Below are 22,561 nucleotides of genomic sequence, written 5' to 3' on the forward strand. Positions count from 1 at the left end.
TCTGACTCATATTTTACAAATTTAAAATGTATAATCTTCTTACCCATTGATTAGTTCTGTTGAAACAACTCTGACAGGTTCTAAATATTCCTTTTGTATTGCATTTTTCTCAATCAACTCATACTTTTGTTTCTCATCATGGTATTAAGATGAACATTATATTACACTCTCAAGTTTTTGACACGGAGACTGTTCAGGACTACAGTCTTAAATACTCACATGTATGGTTCCAAGGTTTTTATTTTCTTTTTTGAGGGGAAAATATTTTAAGGTAGATGTTATTAATGTACAAAAGCCTTCCTTTTTCTTCTCTTTAAAAAAAATGAATAACCACATATTCCTTTAAAATACATACGATATGTTTTCTAATGTCTGGAAATATGAGGCTTATGGACATTAACTCTCAAAACTGGGGACTTGTTTTGAAAATAGCTCAACTTGATAACGTTCTCAGTTTCCCAGGAAGTATTTAATAAATACCTCACTAATGCAACATGTAGAGATGTAAAACAAAACAATCACAAAAGAATGCGATACCTTTGCTCTTTTCCGAAGAAGTTTTGCTAGTCGTACCACGTAAGGTTTAAATTCTCGTTGATGTATACCCTGCCTTCTGACTTCCAAACCTGAATCATCTGAGGCTTCTGGAATGAAGGCCCATCGGTACCTATGTATAGAATGACATCAGCATCAGTAAGACAGACTTTGTGCCATCTAAGATTAGGCCACATAATGTAGTAGAAAGATCATGACCCCACTGCTTATAAAAATTCAAATGCCAGATGTGCCACTCGTAACCTTGTCACTTTGGGTATGTTTCTTAACCTCTCTGAGCCTTCATCAGTAAATAAAGATACTATTAACTACCTCATAAGGGTGTAAGGAATAAATATGAAAACTTGTACTCATCATTACTTTTTTCATGAGTCCAAAGCGAGTACTCCACAAATGTTTCTTTTCTCATTAGCGAATAGGCATAAGGTTCTTAAAAGGAAAATGTTTTTATTTAGCTTATCTCTTTGTACTGTAACATAACAGTCTGACAAAGACTTGATTTTTGAACATATAATTGGCCAAATGTTCCCTAGTTGCACAGTAAAGAGGTAAAAAATTGAATGAATTTAAGAAAACTAAGTAGGGCTTTTTTTGCACTTCTCTTGTATTTTTGTTTGTAATTTTGTCTTTCATAAGTAAGTAAAAGTAATATCCGACCATGGGAAAAATTCGAACAGTATAAATGGGCATACCAAAGAAAGGTAGTCTCCCCTCCCCGCATAGGATCCATCAATGATGTCAGCTTCGTAAGTCCTTCCAGAGAGTTTATGCCCAAAAGAGTACATATTCACACAACCAACCCTCTCCTTTAAAAAAACATGATCGCTGCCTGTTTTGTTTTAATTATACATGTAGGATATATATTTTGATATAATTTATTTGATATTAATTCCATATCTTGGAGACAATTCTGCATCATATAAAACTTCATTCTTTTTAACAGCAACATAGTAGTACACCACAGACAATGGCCTAGATTGTCCAATTTCTTGCACTTACAAAGTACCACAATGGATACCCTTATGTAATGCTTATTTATTTTTGTGCACATCTGAGTATATAGAGACAGGATAAATCCTTGGGTGTAGCAGAATTATAGGCTTAAAGATAATACATATTTTAAATTTTGGTAAATATAACCTCTGAACAATTGGACAATATCAGTGTATACTTCCAACAAGAATAAGAATGCTTCTGTTACTAAAAATAAAAGGAAAGCAACTTTCAGATCTTTACCATTCTGATGGTTATCTATAATTTTAATAGGAAACTGAGGAGAACAACTGAGCAGCTTTTCCTATGTTTAGAAACCATCCTATAAATTATTAACTGTCTTGCTCATTGGCCCATTTTTCTACCAGGTTATTTTTATACATTACGCATTTTAGACTTTTGTCATATGCATTGAAAATATCTTTTGCCAATTCATTGCTATCTTTCGAACTTTATAGTACCTTTTAGTTACATGGATACTTTTAAATTTATATACAGTAAACATCAAATATTTTGAACTTTCCAAATATGGATCATGCTAAGATATTACTCTTTCAAGATAATTAAAATATTCACATTTTCTACTTTATAGATTTTTATTTTTAGAAAGATGTAAGTTTTTAAAAAGCTAATTAATATAACGGCATATTTCCTTCCCTTTTGTAGTAACATCTTGACAAGTAAAGAGGATAAACTTATTTTGGTTCTTGTCATGGAAGATAAAAAGTCAGTATCATGAGCATACTATTTCATGTCTCTCCAAAAGCACCACAGAATAGTTATCACTTTTGTGAAGGTAAGTGTCTTGGTTAATATTAGCCACTTTCCTACAATTCTGTTTAGTATTCTTTTCTGGACTTCCTTAGGAGTAACATCTGTGTAACAGATACCCAACAACTGAAATTCATCAAAAAGTAGATATGTATATGGTTTTCAAGTAGAAGAGAAAATTAAAGGAACTAGAATGACTCTAAAAGTAATTTCTAGTTCTTACCATTAAGTTTAATGAAAAGTAAGCTTGTAAAATAGCAAATTTTGGAGCATGTCCAAATAAAAAAGAGAAAAAGCTCAGTAGCATACTCTTTATCCTATTATTTCCATTCCAGAAGAAAAATAAGACACAATATAATAATACATATTTGATCTTATGGATAAATTCTCATATTACCTTAACTACATTTTGATAAAACAATCTTACATAGCTTGCCCATTATTTTTAAAATTTATATATGAAAAACCATAATTAAATATTTTTGCCTCTTATGAAGAAGGCATTGTGAGCATTTACTTTTATCAACTTTTCCCCTATTCCTTTCAGTTCAATTCATTATCATCTAAAACTACCTCCTTCATTCTAGTCTTGCCCATCTCCAGTCCATTCTCCACACTACATAGCCAAAATAAGCATTCTAAAATTCAAGCCTAATAACATCACTTCTTTCCTTAGCTGTCTAAGTTCTCTAACACAGCTTACAAGGTCTTACAGGGTTTAATCCCTTTCCAGCTTCTTCTCAACATTCTGCTCCAGCAATACCAATCTCTCCACACTTCAGACGTATCACGTCTGCAGCTGCCTCTGTCTTCACTCTCCCAGCTGTCATTCTTCACCACCTCAGGTTAAGACTCCCCTCAGGGCCTGCTCTGACCTTCAGAGCTAGTAGGGATCTCTGCTATGTGGCCTCAGTGTGTCTTGTACATGAGCCACCATAGTATCAGTATGTCTCCTTCCCTGGACTTGAAGCATGTGAGTTATGTACCCCATTGTCTCACATCTGGAGGTACTCAATCTGTTGACTGAATAGTCTGTTGATATATCCACATTGACCATTTACTTCCAGTAACTGCTGTGCCAAAAGAATTACATTTTAGTAAAAATTAGGAATATTTCAACTTACACAAAAAACTTTTTAATTAGTCATAGATGTCAGTGACCAAAGCAAATGCACTTTCAAAAATATCCATTTAATATCCTTGCTTTTACTTACATCTGAAACTGAGGAAGGTTTTCAGAGGGCAGTGCGAGAGCCAAATCCAAAAATTTGCAAGCAGAGAGATAGAGGTTTAACCACCGCTGGCTGTTATATGAAGTAGAGAAGCCATTACCTCCTGTGTACGTTGTCTCCAGACCAGCCACAGAGGGCCCTGAAGTCCTGTAAGCAGGAGACAGTGCTGTCAGCAGTTGGACCCATTTACTCACAGGAATTCCTGGAAAGATCTAAAAGTTCCAACTAATATTTTTCATAATCATCCTGAGATAAATGTGCCAGTAATTGCTAAGTAAGGTCATGATGAAATGTCACCATTTTCAAATAAAAAATTCACTTTTCTTCTTTAAGAATGCAAAAACAGTATACAGACTGGGTGCAGTGGCTTATGCCTGTAATCCCAGCATTTTGGGATGCCAAGGCGGGTGGAATATTTGAGCCCAGGAATTTGAGACCAGCCTGGGCAACAACAGGATGAAACCCTGTCTCTACAAAAAATACCAAAAAAAAAAAAAAAAAAAAAAAAAAAACCAGCCAGGCATGGTGGCACACACCTGTGGTCTCAGCTGTTCAGGAGGCGGAGGTTGGGGAATCACCTGAGTCTGGGAGGTCGAGGCTGCAATGAGCCACGATCACACCACTGCATTCCAGCCTGGGTGAAAAGAGTGAGACCCTGTCTAAAAAAAAGTAGTACGTAACTTATATTACATTCAAGAAATATAAAAATAAAAACTGTAAAAGCGAGAAACTTCTTTACTCAGTTTCTGCAAAGATGAGAAAGTTCTCTATAAACAGTTATTAGTAGAGGAGATGAAATCCTTTTTATAAATCTACTACTGAAGAAGAAAATATATTCAAGAAACTTGGTCTTAAAGGAACTTTTTAATTTATAAATTTGTGTAAATAAAAAATTGTATTTAGTCATACATTAATAAACTGCCTCTATTAAAAAGAATGAAAGTACATTAAATTGGGACCATCTGGAAGATCTGCACATACGGATAGCCTGGTTCCAGGTTACCTACTGAGAGGTGACAGCATGCTTGCAGTCCTCACAGCCCTCGCTCACTCTCGGTGTCTCCTCTGCCTGGGCTCCCACTTCAGCAGCACTTGAGGAGCCCTTTAGCCCACCGCTGCACTGTGGGAGCCCCTTTCTGGGCTGGCCAAGGCCAGAGCTGGCTCCCTCGGCTTGCAGGGAGGTGTGGAGGGAGAGGCGCGAGTGGGAACCGGGGCTGCGCGCGGCGCTTGCGGGCCAGCTGGAGTTCCGGGTGGGTGTGGGCTTGGCGGGCCCGCACTCGGAGCAGCCGGCCTGGCCCTGCCGGCCCTGCTGGCCCTAGTCAATGAGGGGCTTAGCACCCGGGCCAGCGGCTGTGGAGGGTGTACTGGGTCCCCCAGCAGTGCCAGCCCACCGGCGCTGTGCTCGATTTCTCACCGGGCCTTAGCTGCCTTCCCACAGGGCAGGGGCTCGGGACCTGCAAACCGCCATGCCTGAGCCTCCCACCCCCTCCATGGGCTCCTGTACAGCCCAAGCCTCCCTGATGAGCATCACCCCCTGCTCCACGGCGCCCAGTCCCATCTACCACCCAAGGGCTGAGGAGTGCGAGCGCAGGGCGCGGGACTGGCAGGCAGCTCCACCTGCAGCCCCCGTGCAGGATCCACTGGGTGAAGCCAGCTGGGCTCCTGAGTCTGGTGGAGATGTGGAGAACCTTTATGTCTAGCTTGGGATTGTAAATACACCAGTCAGCACCCTGTGTCTAGCTCAGGCTCTGTGAATGCATCAGTGGACAATCTGTATCTAGCTACTCTGGTGGGGCCTTGGAGAACCTTTATGTCTAGCTGAGGGATTGTAAATACACGAATCGGCACTCTGTATCTAGCTCAAGGTTTGTAAACACACCAATCAGCACCCTGTGTCTAGCTCAGGGTTTCTGAGTGCATCAGTCAACACTCTGTATCTAGCTGCTCTGGTGGGGCCTTGGAGAACCTTTGTGTAGATACTCTATATCTAACTGATCTGATGGGGACGTGGAGAACCTTTATGTCTAGCTCAGGGATGGTAAATGCAAGAATCAGCACCCTGTCAAAACAGACCACTCAGCTCTACCAATCAGCAGGACGTGGGTGGGGCCAGATAAGAGAAAAAAAGCAGGCTGCCCGAGCCAGCAGTGGCAACCCGCTCAGGTCCCCTTCCACACTGTGGAAGCTTTGTTATTTTGCTCTTTGCAATAAATCTTGCTACTGCTCACTCTTTGGGTCCACGCTGCCTTAAGAGCTGTAACACTCACTGTGAAGGTCTGCAGCTTCACTCCTGAAGCCAGCGAGACCACGAGCCCACTGGGAGGAATGAACAATTCCAGACGCACTGCCTTAAGAGCTGTAACACACTCACTGCGAGGGCCCGCGGCTTCATTCTTGAAGTCAGTGGGACCAAGAACCCACCAATTCCGGACACACTACCATAACAGGGTTGGCTATATGTTGCAATGTTTCAGAGACTAGATCTGACTTACCAAAACCAGCCTAGCTCATGTAGCTGAAACAATACCGTATTGCTTTAAACTAAATTTGTGTCTAGGGGCCCAAGGCAATGAATGCTGATGGCTTAATCCAATCTAAAGGGCTTAAGGAATAAGTAAAACTACATTATATCCAAATGTAATCAATTAGATAATAAGTATTCAGAAAAATGCTATCTATATTCTCCTAGATGCTGAGTAATACTCTGAATAATTTCAGGATATTAAAAAATGGACAAGAATATATTTAAATTACATATTACCGTGAAATATCTTCATCAGCAGTGAGTTCCTGCTCCATCAGTAAAAATACTTGTACCTGAAAATGGTGAAATAAATGTTAAATGTTTATTTAAACTGGGTATTTAATCCTTTCAAGTTATCTTTAAGTTATATTTTCATTAACACAAAAACAAATTTTAGAATACATTTTCAGAATCTTTTAAATTATACTTAGTTTCTGAAGGTAAACTGCAAATTTAGCCACATAGGGCCTTGCTAATCATTTGGTGAAATCCAGTGAGATGAAGGCGAGCTTTTGTTTTTAGTGATTATGGAAGAGTTACAGTTATTAAAAAAGGAAAACAGATCTGGTGCGGTGGCCCACGCCTGTAATCCCAGCACTTTGGGAGGCTGAGGTGGGCGGATCACAAGGTCAGGGGATCGAGACCATCCTGGCTAACACGCTGACACTCCGTCTTTACTAAAAATACAAAACAAAATTAGCCGGGCGTGGTGGCAGGCGCCTGTAGTCCCAGCTACTTGGGAGGCTGAGGCAGGAGAATGGCCTGAACCCGGGAGGCAGAGCTTGCAGTGAGCCGAGATTGTGCCACTGCACTCCAGCCTGGGTGACAGAGCAAGACTCCATCTCAAAAAAAAAAACAAAAAAGGAAAAATAAAAGAAATATTAAAGCAATTATATTTGTAGGGAAACTATAAAGCTAGATTTTCAGAGAGATATATTCCTTTTCCTTTCTTAACTCATTCCTCTTTCCTAACTCCCCAAATCATTCTGATGAGGAGGAGGATGACTGGGTACGGTTTGAGGAGGGGAACAGAAGGGTGTAGGTGGGACTTGGGAAGGTTTTACCGTTTGGTAGGTAACAAAATCTTTGTGAGTCTCTCTGAAGCAAGTTTAAATGGGGTAGGTGCTGCACTTCAAGAGTGAGTATATGTAATATCTCAGAGCAGTTAAATCCAGCTCAGCCATCTCTATCACTAGAGGTATTGCTACAGCTATTGTAAATGGGTCCAGCTGCTATTGTCAGGACTGTAGGCCATGACAGAGTTAAAAATAGAGTGTAGTACAGACTAAACACTAAACCAGATCCAAGAAAGTAATCACTCACAAGGAGCTGGCCATCCATCTATGTTGCATGTTTGTAAATTTAAGCTGTATGGAAAGGGAATCTGACTTATTTTACTATTTTCAACTGTAAAAAGTGTCAGTAACTGGTTTAACTACAGCTCAATTCTCTCCCAATATTCGTTATATCTAGTAAGCACGTGGAAACTAATCACTGTTTTATCATTTAGATTTATAACCTGACTGAATTAAAATTAACTCACAAGTTCTGTAATCATGGTAGGCCAGAGTGAGGTAAGATGTTGGGGAGACATTCTTAAAAGTAACACTCTGAAAAACAGGAACACTTGAGAATGGAGAGTTGGCACCTGTGGCAAACGGAGACTTTCAACCAATCTCTCTGAAAGAAATGCAGAGCATTTTCAATAACTAAATAATTTTAATCACACAAAACTTTCTATATCATCTGGTCCAGTACTCTCCAACTATCTGTAGTAAAAGATAAACTTAAAAAAATTTCAAAACTGTTGTAGATATTTTCATAAAATAATGAATAAGAAAACTCCAATTAAACAAAGATACACAAAATACAAATGTCATTTTCTTATTAAGCAGATTCTGTCAAATAGCAAATAAAAGTTTAAAATGTTTACTCTAAATTTTTGTACTTATGGATGGGATAACAGACTGGTTACTGGTCCATGGACCATACTTTGAGTAGTACTGATCTAGTTAAACAAAAAAAATTGTAGGGACAGATAGTATACATTTTGTATAACTGAAATTAGGCATAAAAGGTTAGGAAACAAGGAATCACTTGTCTTCTGGGAGAAAGGAAAATTCTCCCTAGAGAGATGACAACTATCACGTTTCCATGTTGGCTCCTGAGGCTGGAGGCTTTAGAGTATGCTGACTCGAGCAGCAAATAATTCTGTTCTGGATAAATCCCCATTGTGGAGCTATTTGGTGGTACAGGGTGATGACGCGTGTACTGATATCCTTCTGGACACAGAAGATCACCAAACCCACTTGATGAAGTTACCGAAAATGTTACATAATCCCCCATGCAGTCCCCAAATTACAGATCTCCAGGTGTTACTTCTAGCCACAATTTCCTGGCTTTGCCTTATATTTTGGTCTTCTCAGAGTACATAAATTCTTGTCCACAAGGAGAACAATGCTAACATGACTGCCTGCAGCAAAATCATCTTATACCTCATCCTCAAACATGAATTCCTAAGAAATGTGAACTAAACAATAAAATAGAGACCACATTTAGGCAAGTCCTACAACTCAGTGATGATTTCTTTTAGATGCCAGCATTGATAATTTTCGTTGTTTCAGTAGAAAAATTTCTAATTCCCGATTGATCTACATTTGATATATTTTACCCTAACTTAGAATTTAGAGAACTATTTTCTAAGGAACCAAAAACCTATAGTTAGAAAGAGAAAAAATAAAGGGTTTTTCATTTTTTACCTTGTATATCTGGAAGATATTTCTGGTACTGGTCAATTTCACTGCTAAAAATAGCAAATGCTAATCTTTTAAGAAGCATAGCTCTCTGTTCTAGCTCCACATCACGGTTTGCAAAGAGATTAAGTGAACTGCTTTGAGCCACTGCTACTCGAGCTGAAAAAGCAAGTGAAAGAGACTGTGACACTTTCATTTGAAAAAAGATTATTCTGTTGTTTTTTAAAATAGCTAGATGCTCTATGACATCCAAAACTGAGAGGAGCTTGGGGTACAAAACTTGATGCCCCTCTCTGGGGCAGACAGGCTGGCAAACAGATCCAGCATATATAAGCCAGAGGACCAAAACGGTAGGAATTGTGATGGAGAGAGGAAAATTTAGAACTGTAGGTTTTAGAAGGTAAAACCACTAATAATACCATTTATATAAAACCCTGAGGAAACCCTTTAATATTTGAGGCCATCTGCTTAAATCCTTCTTGTTACTTTAAAAATACTTTCTGCTGTAGCCTTGCCTACCTACCTCTCCTTCCTCAAGTCATTACTCACCCTCAACTCATTCTGCTGTAGCCACATTATCTTGCTTGTCATTCCCTCAGTGCACCAAGCGTGCTCCCATCCCAAGACCTTTGCAATTTATTTGTATTTTTCTTCGAGATGGTATCTTGCTCTGTCACCCAGGCTGAAGTGCAGTGGGCACAATCATGGCTCACTGCAGCCTCAACCACCTGGGCTCAAGCAATCCTCCTGCCTCTTGAGTAGCTGAGACTACTCAGGAGGTACATACCACATTTGGCCAATTTAAATTTTTTTTTTTTTGTAGAGCTGGGGTCTCGCTATTTTGTCCAGGTTGCTCTCAAACTCCTGGCCTCAAACAATCCTATTGCCTTGGCCTGTCAAAGTGCTAGGATTACAGGCGTGAGCCACTGCACCCAGCCAACCTTTGTAATTCTTATTCCCTATTCCTGGAATATTTTGACCCTAGGCCTTCTCATGGTTGGCTTCTTTAGTTTCACCTTGTATATGAGCTATTTAGCTGTTACTTAAAATCCATCACACATTGCCCTATTTCCTTCACAACTTTTAAAATTTCATTAAGGGTAGCGCAATGCGTGGCCCACTGTTGTCTTTTAATAAAAATTTGTTGAATGGATAAATCTGAACCTTAAAACAACCTTATGAAGATAAAACAGATATTCTGCCCTTTTTCCAAATGAGAAAACTGTAGCTTTGGCTAAAGAATTTGTTAAAAAATATTACAGAATCATACAATGTCACTGCTATTTAAGTTTGATAACTTTCAAACGTTTTTTAAAACTTTTTTTCAGATGAAATTCTAAATGGAATCCTGAACTATAAAACCAATCAAGATAAGAGTAGAAAGGGGGGTGGGGGGTGGTTCTGCCCTTCTTGGCACCCCTCTTTCTTCCTTCAGATGAAATAAAGAGCCCTGGAGATTTAAAGTGACTTGTCTGATAGGCTGGATTCGACTGCCTGCCTTTTGCACTTCACCATCTGTCAGTCTCTCATTCACTGAATAATTATTTATTGAGTGCTATTATGTGCTGGGTATGATGCTGTGTGCTGAAGAAATAATTTAGAGTCAAATTAGACATGGCCCCTTCCCATCACTAATTGCTGCAAAAGGACAAATAGTTTTACTTATTATCAGTTAAGTTGTCCTCTGTAAATTTTAAGATTATATTCCCATAGCGTATAGAAAGTAGTGTGCTTTCCCTAGAGCATATATCCCCACTGACACTTGACAAAGAGCTAATTCAGTAGTCTCGTAGTCTCCAGAAAAAGAGTAAAAGTAAATAGTAAGAAGGAATCATGTACAGGAAAGAACTTGGATTGTCATCCCATAATACTCACTCATCAAATCTCTGAATGTTGTTTTATCATGTGTCATCAGATTGTCCATAATTGCTCTCCAACTGAAAGAGATAAGGATTACAACATGGAATTATGCTGTTAGTGTTAAAGAACAGTATTCCAACTTTCCAGGGGAGTAGCTGATTTCAACAGACTGTGAGGTGCATTATCATGCTGAATACAAATAAGAGGACAACTTACTGATTAACACAAGAGGCATCCATCTGAAAGAAACTGGGATCCATAAAGAGGTCAAAAGCTTCTTTTTTCCAAGCTCTCCGTGTGTACTGATACCCACTAAGACTGCTGAGCAGCTGGACACAAGCTCGGTAACTAGGGGCATTATGTGCACTACAAGGAAGAAAAACCACCTTAACCTATGTGTCCTAACTTTAATCATCCTATCAAGTTATACATAAATGTTCACATTTACCTAAGACAGTGACATGAAGATATGAAATAGAAAGCACCATAAGAAAAATAATATATGAATTTTTTTAAACAATTGTAATTCAAGGTAAAAATGTCATTTTGTGATAATTCTAGAAATGGCAATAAGGGAACAGAACTTGTTTCTGACAGGCTATGAATTTAAAAAACTATTTAAATAATAATAGTACCTGTGATTTCTGAGGTAGGGCACAACATAATGCATAATATTTATAAGCAAAGGAATAACCCGCTCCTTTTCATCACTATAGAAAACCATATCCAAAAGATGAGCCAAAACCTATAAAAACATAAAAAATGAAGAGTAACGTATGAGGTGAAACTGACATCATCCCAAGGTGCTGATATTCAGTTTGCTACAAAACCCAGACTACTTAAAATTAGAAAAATCTAAAATTAAATCTTCCTGAATCATTTTTATGTTAATGAGTTTTGCCACCATCTGCTTTTTTGTACATTGTTACTATAGGATATAAATATGGGCAAATCTTGCCATTTCCAACTGAGATAGGGAAGTACAAAAAAGAAAAGAGTTCAAGAACCTTCTGTGACAGTGAGTAAACAGTGAATTTAGTACTAGAAACTATAGTATTCTTTTTCCCTGACTCAGCTAAAATGTAGTTTAGAAAAAAAAAAAAACCAAACAATTGAACTGGGCTGTTCAAATTCCAAGACTGTCAATTAACAGCTGTTTGGCCTTAGTCCTATTGTTCTGATCTTTGTAAAGGTCACTATCCACATCTGCAAAGAGGAAACAAAATGACATTTGTATAATAGGGTATAAAAAAGAACCTGTCAGACAATGTACATGAAAATGTCTGGTAAACTGTAAAATACATTATAGTGGCAGGCTTTAGATCACCTCCACCCCTCCCCAGGCCGGGCGTGGTGGCTCATGCCTGTAACCTCAGCACTTTGGGAAGCCAAGGTGGGCGAATTACCTGAGGTCAGGAGTTCGAGACCAGCCTGGCCAAACTGGTGAAACCCTGTCTCTACTAAAAATACAAAAATTAGCTGGGCGTGGTGGCACACACCCGTAGTCTCAGCTACTTAGGAGGCTGAGGGAGGAGAGTAGCTTGAGCCCAGAAGGCAGAGGTTGCAGTGAGCTGAGATCACGCCATTTGACTCCAGCCTGGGGAACAAGAGTGAAACTTCGTCTCAAAAAAAAAAAAAAAAAAAAAACCCCACATAAAAAAGAATAGGACATGGAGAAGGGGAGCAATATCTAAATTTATCACTAATGTTTGGCAAACTAAATAATCCAAATACATACAAGGCCAAAACTTTATATTAATTCTATATAGTGATTTCTAGAAGCACAAAATAGTTCCTCAAATTAGAAATTCCTCTATAAAAATTATTTGCTAATTTTTAATAATCAAACAGTCTACTTGAGAGTTCATGTGAAAAAGCTTAGTATTTACCTCAGAGAGTAATGTCAATGCATGGACACTATATACAGAAGGAGTTATGTTTGCGGTTTCCATTGCAGGTGATAACATATCTATAAATAAGAGAAAATTAAAGATATGGCTAATTCCCACTGAAAATAAATTTTATGTGTGTGTGTGTGTGTATATGTGTGTATATATATGTATGTGTGTCTGTGTGTGTGTGTGTGTGTATATATATATATATATATATATATTTCCCACTGAAAAAAAGTCACTTGTTAAACATGAGAAAAGGGATAAATTTGTGGTACTTATAGTGCTAGGCAAAATGATTTCTTAGTAAATATATGCCTGCTTACAGATAATAAACCTAAGTGTTTGACAAGAATACCTTCAACATCAGATTCCAAATTGGTTCCATCTACCATTATTTTGGGAGAAGGCTTAACTTCAAGATTTCGTCGCAGCCATGTTGTTTGTTCCAGAGAAGAACCAGCAATTGCACCAATTGCATCCACTATTTTGTGAGTTACATCCTAAAAAAATAAGGAAGAACTATATATGTACACACATGCACACTAGTTATGAACTTCTGTAGTTTATATTTCTGATAATAGATATTTTACAATAGACATTGTTGATTCCCATAGAATGTTCAGAGTTGAAAGAAACTTCAGTTTACCTTATCTGACTCTCTCATTTTCAAATTGAGGGCACTGAGAAACAGTTTTGGCAACAGCTCTTAACTCAGACTGCCTTACCTGAAGGTCTCTTTGGTCTTTTTTATTTTCCAAACTAGGGTTTTTCATAATAAACTCATTCAGAACCCTAAAAGGGCCAAAAAGAAAACAGAAACGGGAAATATCAGTCTAAAAGAAACTAATGCGATCTAATTTCTCATGATGAGTTAAGTGGCTTAATGGTCTTGATTTCCATTTTAAATGTTTAATATATATATACATATCCTATGACTCAACTGACATTCATAAACATACTCATGAAAGACATTGTATAAAGATGCTCAAAGTAGTAATATTTGTAAGAGCCCCAAAGTGGAAGGAACCCAGATGTCCAGCAAGAGCAGAAAAGATAAATTGTGGAATGTGGTCAGGCGTGGTGGTGCATGCCTGTAGTTCCAGCTACTTGGTAGGCGAAGGCAGGAGAAATGCTTGAGGCCAAGGCTGCAGTGTGCTACGATCATGCTGTGAATAACCACTGCACTCTGGCCTGGGAAACCTGGCAAGATCCCATATCAAAGAAAAAACAAATTGCAGAATGTTCAAATACTAAACAACAATGAAAAATTACAGATATGTGAATTACATAAATGAATCTCATAAACATATGTTGAACAAAAGAAGCCAGACACAAAATATTTATATATACTTATAGTTCAAAAACAAGGCAAAATCCATCTGTGGTGTTAGAATAGTGGTTACATTTGGGGAGATAAAAGAATAGTAATTGGGAGAGGTGTGGAGGGACACATGGTGTTTTATTTCTTAATTTGGGTTTGTAATGATATAGTGGTATGCTGACTTTTTACAAACTTTGCATTTGTAGAGTTGTGTACTAATTATTTGTGTATTTTTCTATGTGTGTTTTATATATAAACAGAAAAGTTTAAAAAATCTTAAATTGTACCACAGAAATGATTTCTTACCATAACACATTAAAAACAGTTCATGAAGAAAAAAATTTCCATTTTCATTATTTGCTAAGAGTCTACTCAATATTCACTCTGACATGATTTTTTGATTTTTTTTTTTTTTTTTTTTGAGATAGAGTCTCGCTCTGTCGCCCAGGCTGGAGTGCAGTGGCGCGATCTCGGCTCACTGCAAGCTCCGCCTCCTGGGTTCACGCCATTCTCCTGCCTCAGCCTCTCCGAGTAGCTGGGACTACAGGCGCCCGCCACCACGCCCGGCTAATTTTTTGTATTTTTAGTAGAGAGGGGGTTTCACTGTGTTAGCCAGGATGGCACTCTGACATGATTTTTTAAAAGAAATTATATGTAAAATGAAACTAAACAGCAACCTTCATATCAATTTCTATTTTTTAATTAGGTAATTTTAGAGGATCAGTACAATGGTTGGCAAAAAGGTAAACTGACAAATTTTAAAAGGAAATTAAGTTTCTAGTATAACTGAAAATGTTCAACTTTCAACTTTTTGTTTTAACATTCAGCATATGCACATGTTGTAAAGGAAGAGGATCCTTCATTCTGAAAGGAAGAAAAGGCATGTGAGGAAACAGTAAAATATTGGAGGGGAACAGCTACAGATCAGAACAAATAAACTTAATTTTTTTGATGAAATTAGCCAGCAGGGTTATTTGGTGATGATTCCAACAACTGTACATACATTCCCTCTCTGAACCTTATGACAACTCCTGTGTAGCTGGGACTACAGGCACGTGTGACCACACTTGGCTAATTTTTAAATTTTTTGTAGAGACACGGTCTCCCTGTGTTGCCTAGGCTGGTCTCAAACTCCCAGGCTCAAGCAATTGTCTTGCTTCAGCATCCCAAAGTGCTGGGATTGCAGGCATGAGCCACCGCACGTGGCTTCTTTCTTTCTTTTCATGATCAAATATCCTCAAAGAAGAATCGACATTTACTTTTGCACACTAAGCATTTGCTGTTAACACATCTGTGCTTCTACCTCTCCAAACCCTCTCTCCAAAGTCATCAGATAACTGGTGATTAGATAATTAGGATGCCTGTCCAGATTGTCAACAAACATAGCCTTTTATTATTCCTCACCTTCCTTAACCTCTCTGAAGGTGTTAACCATGCCCTCTTAACCTCCCTTTGGTTCTGGAACAATTAAATGCCTGGTTTTCTTCTAACTTTTTGATACTTCCCTTTCTATCTCCTTTGCTGGCCCCTTCTTCTTTATCCTGTTCTTTTAATCCCATCAATAGTTGAAACCATCCCCACACTTCCCACTTGAAACAGAATTCCTAGTCTAGCCTCTTTCCCCTCTGATCTAGCCTACTACTACTAACATGCCAGTCATGTCTCTCCTCAAAAACCTGCAACCCACTCCCTTTCAAGACCAAATTCTTTAAAATAAAATTCAAGATCCTGCCCCATCTAGCTCCCATTTCCCTTTTCATCCAGCCTTATTTTCCACTATACCACTGCCTGTGCCCTGCTCTATTACCAAATCAGACAATGTACTTTGCCCCAGAATACCCTTCCCCTTCCTGTTTCACAAAGGCTTTCTGTGCCCACCACCTCTATTCACTTATCAAGTATTTACTGGGGACCTATGAGGAATCAAGAATAATGGTAAGCAAGAAACAGAGACTGTCTATGACATCCCAGTACTTGCAGTCATGGGTGACTAACATTTATCAAATAATCATATAAATCATTAAGATAAATCAGGAAACTCCAAGACACAGAGAGAAAAATTTTCCCAGCCTGTTTAGGTTTGGGGCCCAGCTCAAGTGTACCTCCTCTATAAAGTTCCCCTTCAGCCATGCTACATCACCCCCTCCCCTTTCCATCCCGTACTCTCCACCACCACGGAAACAGCTACTGTTGTAACAGTTTTATGTTAGTGTAGTTACATTTTGTATATGTATAAACATAGACTGTTTCCTCCTCTCACCCTGCCTCCCACTTTTTTTTTTCTTAAACAGGCCTTATACATCTAGTTCTGCATCTCAAGAACACTATGAGAAGGTAGAGAGATCACTGTCACCTAAAACATCTATTATTAATACTTGGCAACTAGGACAATTAACATTATCCTTTTATTTCAAATAATATTTTTAAATGAAACTGCTTACCCAAGTATAAGAAACTGCCCTGGAGCTGGAAGACTCAGTTGTATGGAGTCTTTCAGAAGTATCAACAGTGACGCCCAGCTATCCACTAAATTGGGCACTGGAATTCTGCAAGATAATATAGTTTATACAAAAGCCACAATAAACTATGGTTTTCTACTAGTTTGTGGAACATTCTCTAAATTTTTATAGACAATGATAGAACAAAATTCCTAAAAACTTTACATTTTTACTAACGTTAATTAGTAAACCAACACAGTTAAAATATCAATGCAATTTCTTTCTTTTTTTTTAAATAGAGATGGAATTTCATCATGTTGCCCAGGCTGGTCTCAAACTCCTGGGATCAAGCGATCCACCTGCTTTGGCCTCCCAAAGTGTTGGGATTACGGGCATGAGCCACTGCATCTGGCCCCAGTGCAATTTCTTTTTTCTTTTTTTCTTTGGTTTTTTTTTTTGAGATGGAGTCTTACTCTGTTGCCCAAGCTGGAGTGCAGTGGCCCAATCTTGGCTCACCGCAGCCTCCACCTCCCCAGTTCAAGCAATTCTCTCCTGCCTCAGCCTCCTGAGTAGCTAGGACTACAGGCGTGCACTGCCACGCCCAGCTAATTTTTGTATTTTTAGTAGAGACAGGGTTTCACCATGTTGGCCAGTATGGTCTTGATCTCCTGACTTTGTGATCCGCCCACCTCGGCCTCCCAAAGTGCTGAGATTACAGACGAGAGTCACCACCCCTAGCCTGCAATTTCTTAATCTAGAAATTTTTCTATTGAAATCCCATTTATCACATGGGATCTCAAAAGTAAAATACAACTGCAATAATTCTCAGTTTAACTACTGATACCACAGTCACGTACTCCCTAGCCTGGTCTCTCCATTTCCCTCTTAGTTCTTTTTCCTTCACCTTGTAAGTCTCCAGCTCATGTTATGGAGGGCTGTCAACTGAACATTAGTCTTTAACCTGTAAAAATAATGAAGACTATCTTTGTTTCAGTCTGACCTTAACCCTAACACCTGTCTGTATATAAGTTCAGATTTTAGGCAGTGCTTGCTGTAGGTCACAACCAGTTTAAACACACTCAATAGCCTGACCTTATAATGCTAGTCATTGATTACAAATGGAGGCTGAGTTTGGTGAATAAAATGGAATTATCTTATAAAGGAGGATGAAGAGTCAGGTTCTTGAGTAAGAAGTTATAAAAACTCAGATCATGACTTCTGTTCACAGGTCAGTTAAACGCAAAATGGAATATAATAGATATTTCATGTAATCGTTCCTAACATTAAAAAAGCAGAATGAATTACTGTATGTTCACCTATACCAAAATAATGGATTCAGTGGCAATATGCATAGTTTCGAGAGTAGGTTCAGCTTTTCATTTATATTTAAATGATTTTATCACAATTCAGTGTTTTACTATCTAGGAATCTTCAATATCCTTAGGTCTTTAGGTTTGTAGGATATACATGGCTAGGTCATTAAGACACTCATTACTTGTATTAATATATCCATAAATAATGTTTCTCTGTTTCTAGCAACATAGTAAGGAGAGATCAATATCAGTAATCTTACCTTTGAATATAAGCATAGAAAAACTGAAGCATGCAGACTTCCAAAGAAAGATGTTTCTATAAATAAAAGAAATCAATTTTATAGTGAAGAAGAATGCTGCCTTTGCTTTTTCATTGTTGCAACTACTCTGTATCTTACTGCCAATATTTAATTTAAAAAATTGAAAGAACAAAATCATCAATTTTTTATTAATGAGCCATGCAGCTCTCTTCCACTCAGTAGGAAAAATTCAGACACAAGAGCTATTTTAAAAGTTGAAAACAGATGGAAGGAATGGAAAGATTGTCAATTTTTCCTTCCATATATCAGATGTTGATAGTCCACCACTCACTTTTAAATGATTCATGTACTCTATAAGTATCAACAATATTTTAGGTAGCTTACGCTTGGTGCTATCAGAATGATGTTGAGATTTTTAATGAAATGTGTATTTAAGTCTTATTACACATATCTGTTCAATTAGTGTAGTTCAAATTTGTGATCAATTCCTAAGAGCTTTAAACATAGCCACGAAATTAAAGATAGTGTTGAGTGTAATATATAATAAAAATAAAACACCTGCCCTTGGAAATTAACAAGAGGCCAGAGAATGATATTGATGACCACTGACATTTATCAATTTCTGCTTTTTTAGCTTCAACTATTTCCTTGAAGGTTTCCCGTTCAAAAATCAAGTGTCTAATAGATTCAGAACTTAATAAGGGGACACAGGTTGGTGGGGCAGGATGGTGGATTGGTTCTAATTTGTTTTCATATCCCTCATGTGTAGCTCAATGTCTGGCACAAATAGGTACTCAAAATACAAACTAAAAATCCTATGACAAATGCCCCAGTTTTTATTAAAAACTTAATAAGGACACTGACTATTCACACACATCTTACTCCCTTTGGAAACTCAAGATAAAAGGAAAACATAATTCAACATTTTCAGATACATATCATAATTCTTTAAAGGATGTGATTATGTCTATTTTGGCTTGGCTCAAAGTCTAATGTTTGTAGTTGGTAAATACTTTCTGAGAAAATATGACCTCTTGATATTGCTTGAACAAAGAGTAGAAAAAGTAGAAAAGTCTGTAATATTCCTAATTTGTAGACTTTTATTTTTGCCCAGAAACACAGCAATGTGTGTGCAGAGACTATGTCATTCATAGTGGAGCAGTTGCATAACACAGTATTATACATGGTCAAGAAATGACATTGATTAGAACTAAGGTTATAGCAAAATTTGGGGAGTTCACAGAATTAAGAGATTCATTCAGAAAAGAAAGCAATAAGGAAGCTGTGAAAAACGGCAACAACTGAGAGAAGCAAATCTTGAGCTCTGGCTTACGTTCTTTAAGTGACCAGAAAAATCTCCCCTGAGAATTTAGTCACATGGTCCCTGACTACCTTTGAGGTACATATGAAGATAGGAGCAGTTAACTGCTCTTCACTGGCTACCGAATAATCAGAATAGCAAGTCACTACAAATATTGATAATTGTTTTGATTGAAGCAGTTTGAGGGCTACATGCAGTCATCTCTGCAATCTGTATTATATTGAAAGGACATTATTGTACAAAAAAAATCTTACCAGCATAATTTCTGAAACAGAATTGTAAACACATGTGAAGAAGAGTTTTTTCTTACCTTGTCCTTGGCTATGGCTGGTGGCTGCTTTAAAACTTCTTTTACAGTCTGGATAACAGTTTCTGCTCTCATGACACTGATTGAACGAACCAATTCCACTAATAAAAGCTGTTCTTCACTGGCTGCAGGAATGACCTAGGTAATAAATCATTGTATTTATGTATGTATGTGTGTATATAAGTCTTTTAGGGGAAGTTACAGAATTAAGAGAGTATTTTATGACCTCTTCTTTTTTTATATTTTTTAAATAGAGATGAGGTCTTGCTATTTTGCCCAGCCTGGTCTCAAACTCCTGTGCTCAAAATGATCCTCCTGCCCTGGCCCCCCAAAGTGCTAGGATTACAGGCATGAGCCACTGCACGCAGCCCTGGCCTCTATTTAATATAAAGACCTCTTCAAGTCCCTTGACTACTTTAGGCAAATTTTACTTTTATATATATATATATATATTTTTTGAGACAGGGTCTTGCTCTGTCTCCAAGGCTGGAGTGCAGTGGCTCAATTACAGTTTACCGCAGCCTCAACCTCATAGGTTTAAGTGATCCTCTTGCTTCAGCCTCCTGAGTAGCTGAGACCACAAGCATGCCACTATGCCCAGATAATTTTTTAAATTTTTTTTGTGGAGACAGGGTCTCCCAATGTTGCCCAGGCTCAAAATTTATTTTTTTCTCATCAATAAAGGTACATCACCTCAAAAAATAAAGGTTTTGAGGTACATCACCTCAAAAAATAAAACAGAACAATAAGCTTTATAAGAAAAAATAGTATTGTCCTATATCCCTTCCCATGCCTCAAGGCAACCATGCTCAACTCTTTACGTTCTTTTCCATTATGTCTAAATAACATACACTACTATTTTTCCTATTTCCTGATTTTATTTTCAATTTTAGACATTATCTATTCATTACTTATTTTGGAAGACAAAGATGCAGCTCTCTTACACTTTTCTACCTATCCTCCCAACATTGTTGTATATTTTTATTTAAATCCATATCCAATGTTCACATGATTATCTGTGGTTGCACTGTGCATTGTACTAGCACTGCATTTGTTTTATGGTACAACTTTTCGTTTTTCCTAGAGCTAATAAACTGCTTTTTTTGTTTGCTTCATTTTCTCTGTACCTATTAAAATACTTCAACTGTAAATCTCTAATTACATATTCAAATACTTCGGGTAATTAATTTGTATCTTTTCCTCCCTCTCTTCTCTTTTTTCCTCGAGACATTTCTGTTAGATGTCTTTTTATTCTACCCTGGCTTGATACTCTCTACGTTTGCTACACAGTATCATATTGATATCTCTCCTGTTACCATTATCCCAGAGATTCCCCTTGCTTTCTCTTTTGTGTTGGAACCCGTTTCTTGGATCCCCTGTCTTCTTCATTCTCGGTTTATTCCTCCTCTGGTGGAGTTACATCTTCCGGTAGCCGAGAAAAAGTGAACTCATGGCAATTTTCCTTGTTGTTGTTGTTGAGACATTGCATAGCTGAAAATGTTTGACTGACAGTTTGGCTGGAGATAGAATTATGGGTTGAAACTAACTTCCCATCAAAATTTCCAGTGTTGCTGTTAACAAATCTCATCTTTATTCTTTGGAATGTGACCAGTATTCTTTCTTTAGAAGATTCTAGGATCTCTTCTTTATCTCCAGTGTTTTGAAGTTACATGCTAATCTTTGTGCAGATCTCTTTTCAGTGCTAGGCACAATCTGGAAACGTATTTACTTCATTCCTGAGGACTTTTATTGTATTATTTCTTTGTATTTTTCTCCTCTTGTTTTTAAATTCTGCAGAAAGATACTGGGTCTCTAGTATCACTCCTCTAATATTCTTATCTCTTTTCTCCTGTTTTCCATATCTTTAAATTTGTATTCCATTTCTGATATTTATCCACTTTCTGTTCCAACCCTCCTAAAAATATTGCTTTGTATCTGTTGTAGACTTTTTAATATCCATGAAAAATTTTAATTTTGGGAATGGTCTTTCCTATGATCTCCCTTTCTACTTCATGGTCTCACCCACTGAAGGACATTATTATTATTTACATTTTCTTCTGTTATCTGCACTGTTTGACTTTTTAAAATCTAGTTGTTTCAGTCTGTCTATCACATTAGAGACTTTATGTGACTGGTAATCCTTGGCTTGCTATTTCTATTTAAATATAAGGAATAATATTATAGCTAATATTTAACAGTGATTATTAAGTGCTAGGCATTGCTCTATGTGAATTACATATTATCAGCTATAATATACCTGATAATTCTCCTGCCTCAGCCTCCTGAGTAGATAGGTCTACAGGCACGTGCCACCACACTTCACTATTTTTATTTTTTGTAGAGACAGGGTCTCATGACGTCTTGAATTCTTGGCCTCAAGCAATCCTCCCACCTTGGTCTCCCAAAGTGCTGGGATTATAGCTATGAGCCACTGTGCCTGGCTTCAACATGCCATGTTAAATCAAATGTTCTTTACTGCTTTTAAGTAGTCCAGGATTTAAATTTTCAATGTGAGCGATATCTACTACTGAATCTTCACATGCAAAATAATGTAATATGGTGTGAATGTTTATTTTGATTACTTTAAAAATGCAATGTAAAATCAGCACAAAAGTAAATCAGGAATTGTTAGGTGGAAAAAATCGTATTTTTCATATAAATGTAAGTTATATAATAGCCTTACTATTCTAATGTGCCATGATTTATCTTCAATATAGAGCATTTCTCTTGAGCTTTGAAACTCAGAAAGCAACAAAATTCACATATATAACTCAGCGAAGACCAACAGCAAAGTGAGACCTCATCTCTACCAAAAAAAGTAGAAAAAAAAAAAATTTGTGAATTATATTTAGAAACAAGAACTCTTTGAACTATCACATCATAGTAAACTATAGTCAAGATGAAAACTTTTCTCCACATCCTTGCTTTGTACCCTAAATGCCTAGCACTTAAAAAATATACTGTACCATATTACCATTTCTATTTAAGTTTTAATATCATACTAATTTCTCTTTTTTC

The 22,561-nt window shown here is 37.5% G+C and overlaps 2 protein-coding genes across 9 annotated transcripts in view; one reads left to right on the plus strand and one right to left on the minus strand.

Moving 5' to 3' along the window:
* The window catches only part of PGM3 (phosphoglucomutase 3), a 40,750-nt gene extending 29,783 nt beyond the window's left edge, over nt 1–10,967 (plus strand). The window contains exons 14-15 of the transcript XR_009212144.1: nt 2,215–2,344; nt 10,836–10,967. The gene's annotated coding sequence lies outside the window, so the exon portion shown is untranslated. The remainder of the gene's footprint in view (nt 1–2,214; nt 2,345–10,835) is intronic.
* Nucleotides 1–22,561, minus strand: part of DOP1A (DOP1 leucine zipper like protein A) — a 105,816-nt gene that overhangs the window by 5,084 nt on the left and 78,171 nt on the right. For all 8 annotated transcript variants that reach the window (XM_058434864.1, XM_058434866.1, XM_058434862.1 and 5 more), the window contains 14 exons: nt 19,547–19,681; nt 17,916–17,971; nt 16,346–16,450; nt 13,309–13,375; nt 12,939–13,083; nt 12,578–12,657; nt 11,324–11,433; nt 10,905–11,054; nt 10,704–10,765; nt 8,835–8,987; nt 7,619–7,755; nt 6,313–6,368; nt 3,534–3,698; nt 538–667 (listed from right to left, as the gene is read on the minus strand). In XM_058434864.1, coding sequence (XP_058290847.1) covers nt 538–667; nt 3,534–3,698; nt 6,313–6,368; nt 7,619–7,755; nt 8,835–8,987; nt 10,704–10,765; nt 10,905–11,054; nt 11,324–11,433; nt 12,578–12,657; nt 12,939–13,083; nt 13,309–13,375; nt 16,346–16,450; nt 17,916–17,971; nt 19,547–19,681 — 1,551 coding nt within the window. The remainder of the gene's footprint in view (nt 1–537; nt 668–3,533; nt 3,699–6,312; nt 6,369–7,618; nt 7,756–8,834; nt 8,988–10,703; nt 10,766–10,904; nt 11,055–11,323; nt 11,434–12,577; nt 12,658–12,938; nt 13,084–13,308; nt 13,376–16,345; nt 16,451–17,915; nt 17,972–19,546; nt 19,682–22,561) is intronic.

This window comes from Hylobates moloch, unplaced genomic scaffold, assembly GCF_009828535.3.
Source record: "Hylobates moloch isolate HMO894 unplaced genomic scaffold, HMol_V3 SCAFFOLD_2, whole genome shotgun sequence".
NCBI classification, from domain to species: Eukaryota; Metazoa; Chordata; class Mammalia; order Primates; family Hylobatidae; genus Hylobates; species Hylobates moloch.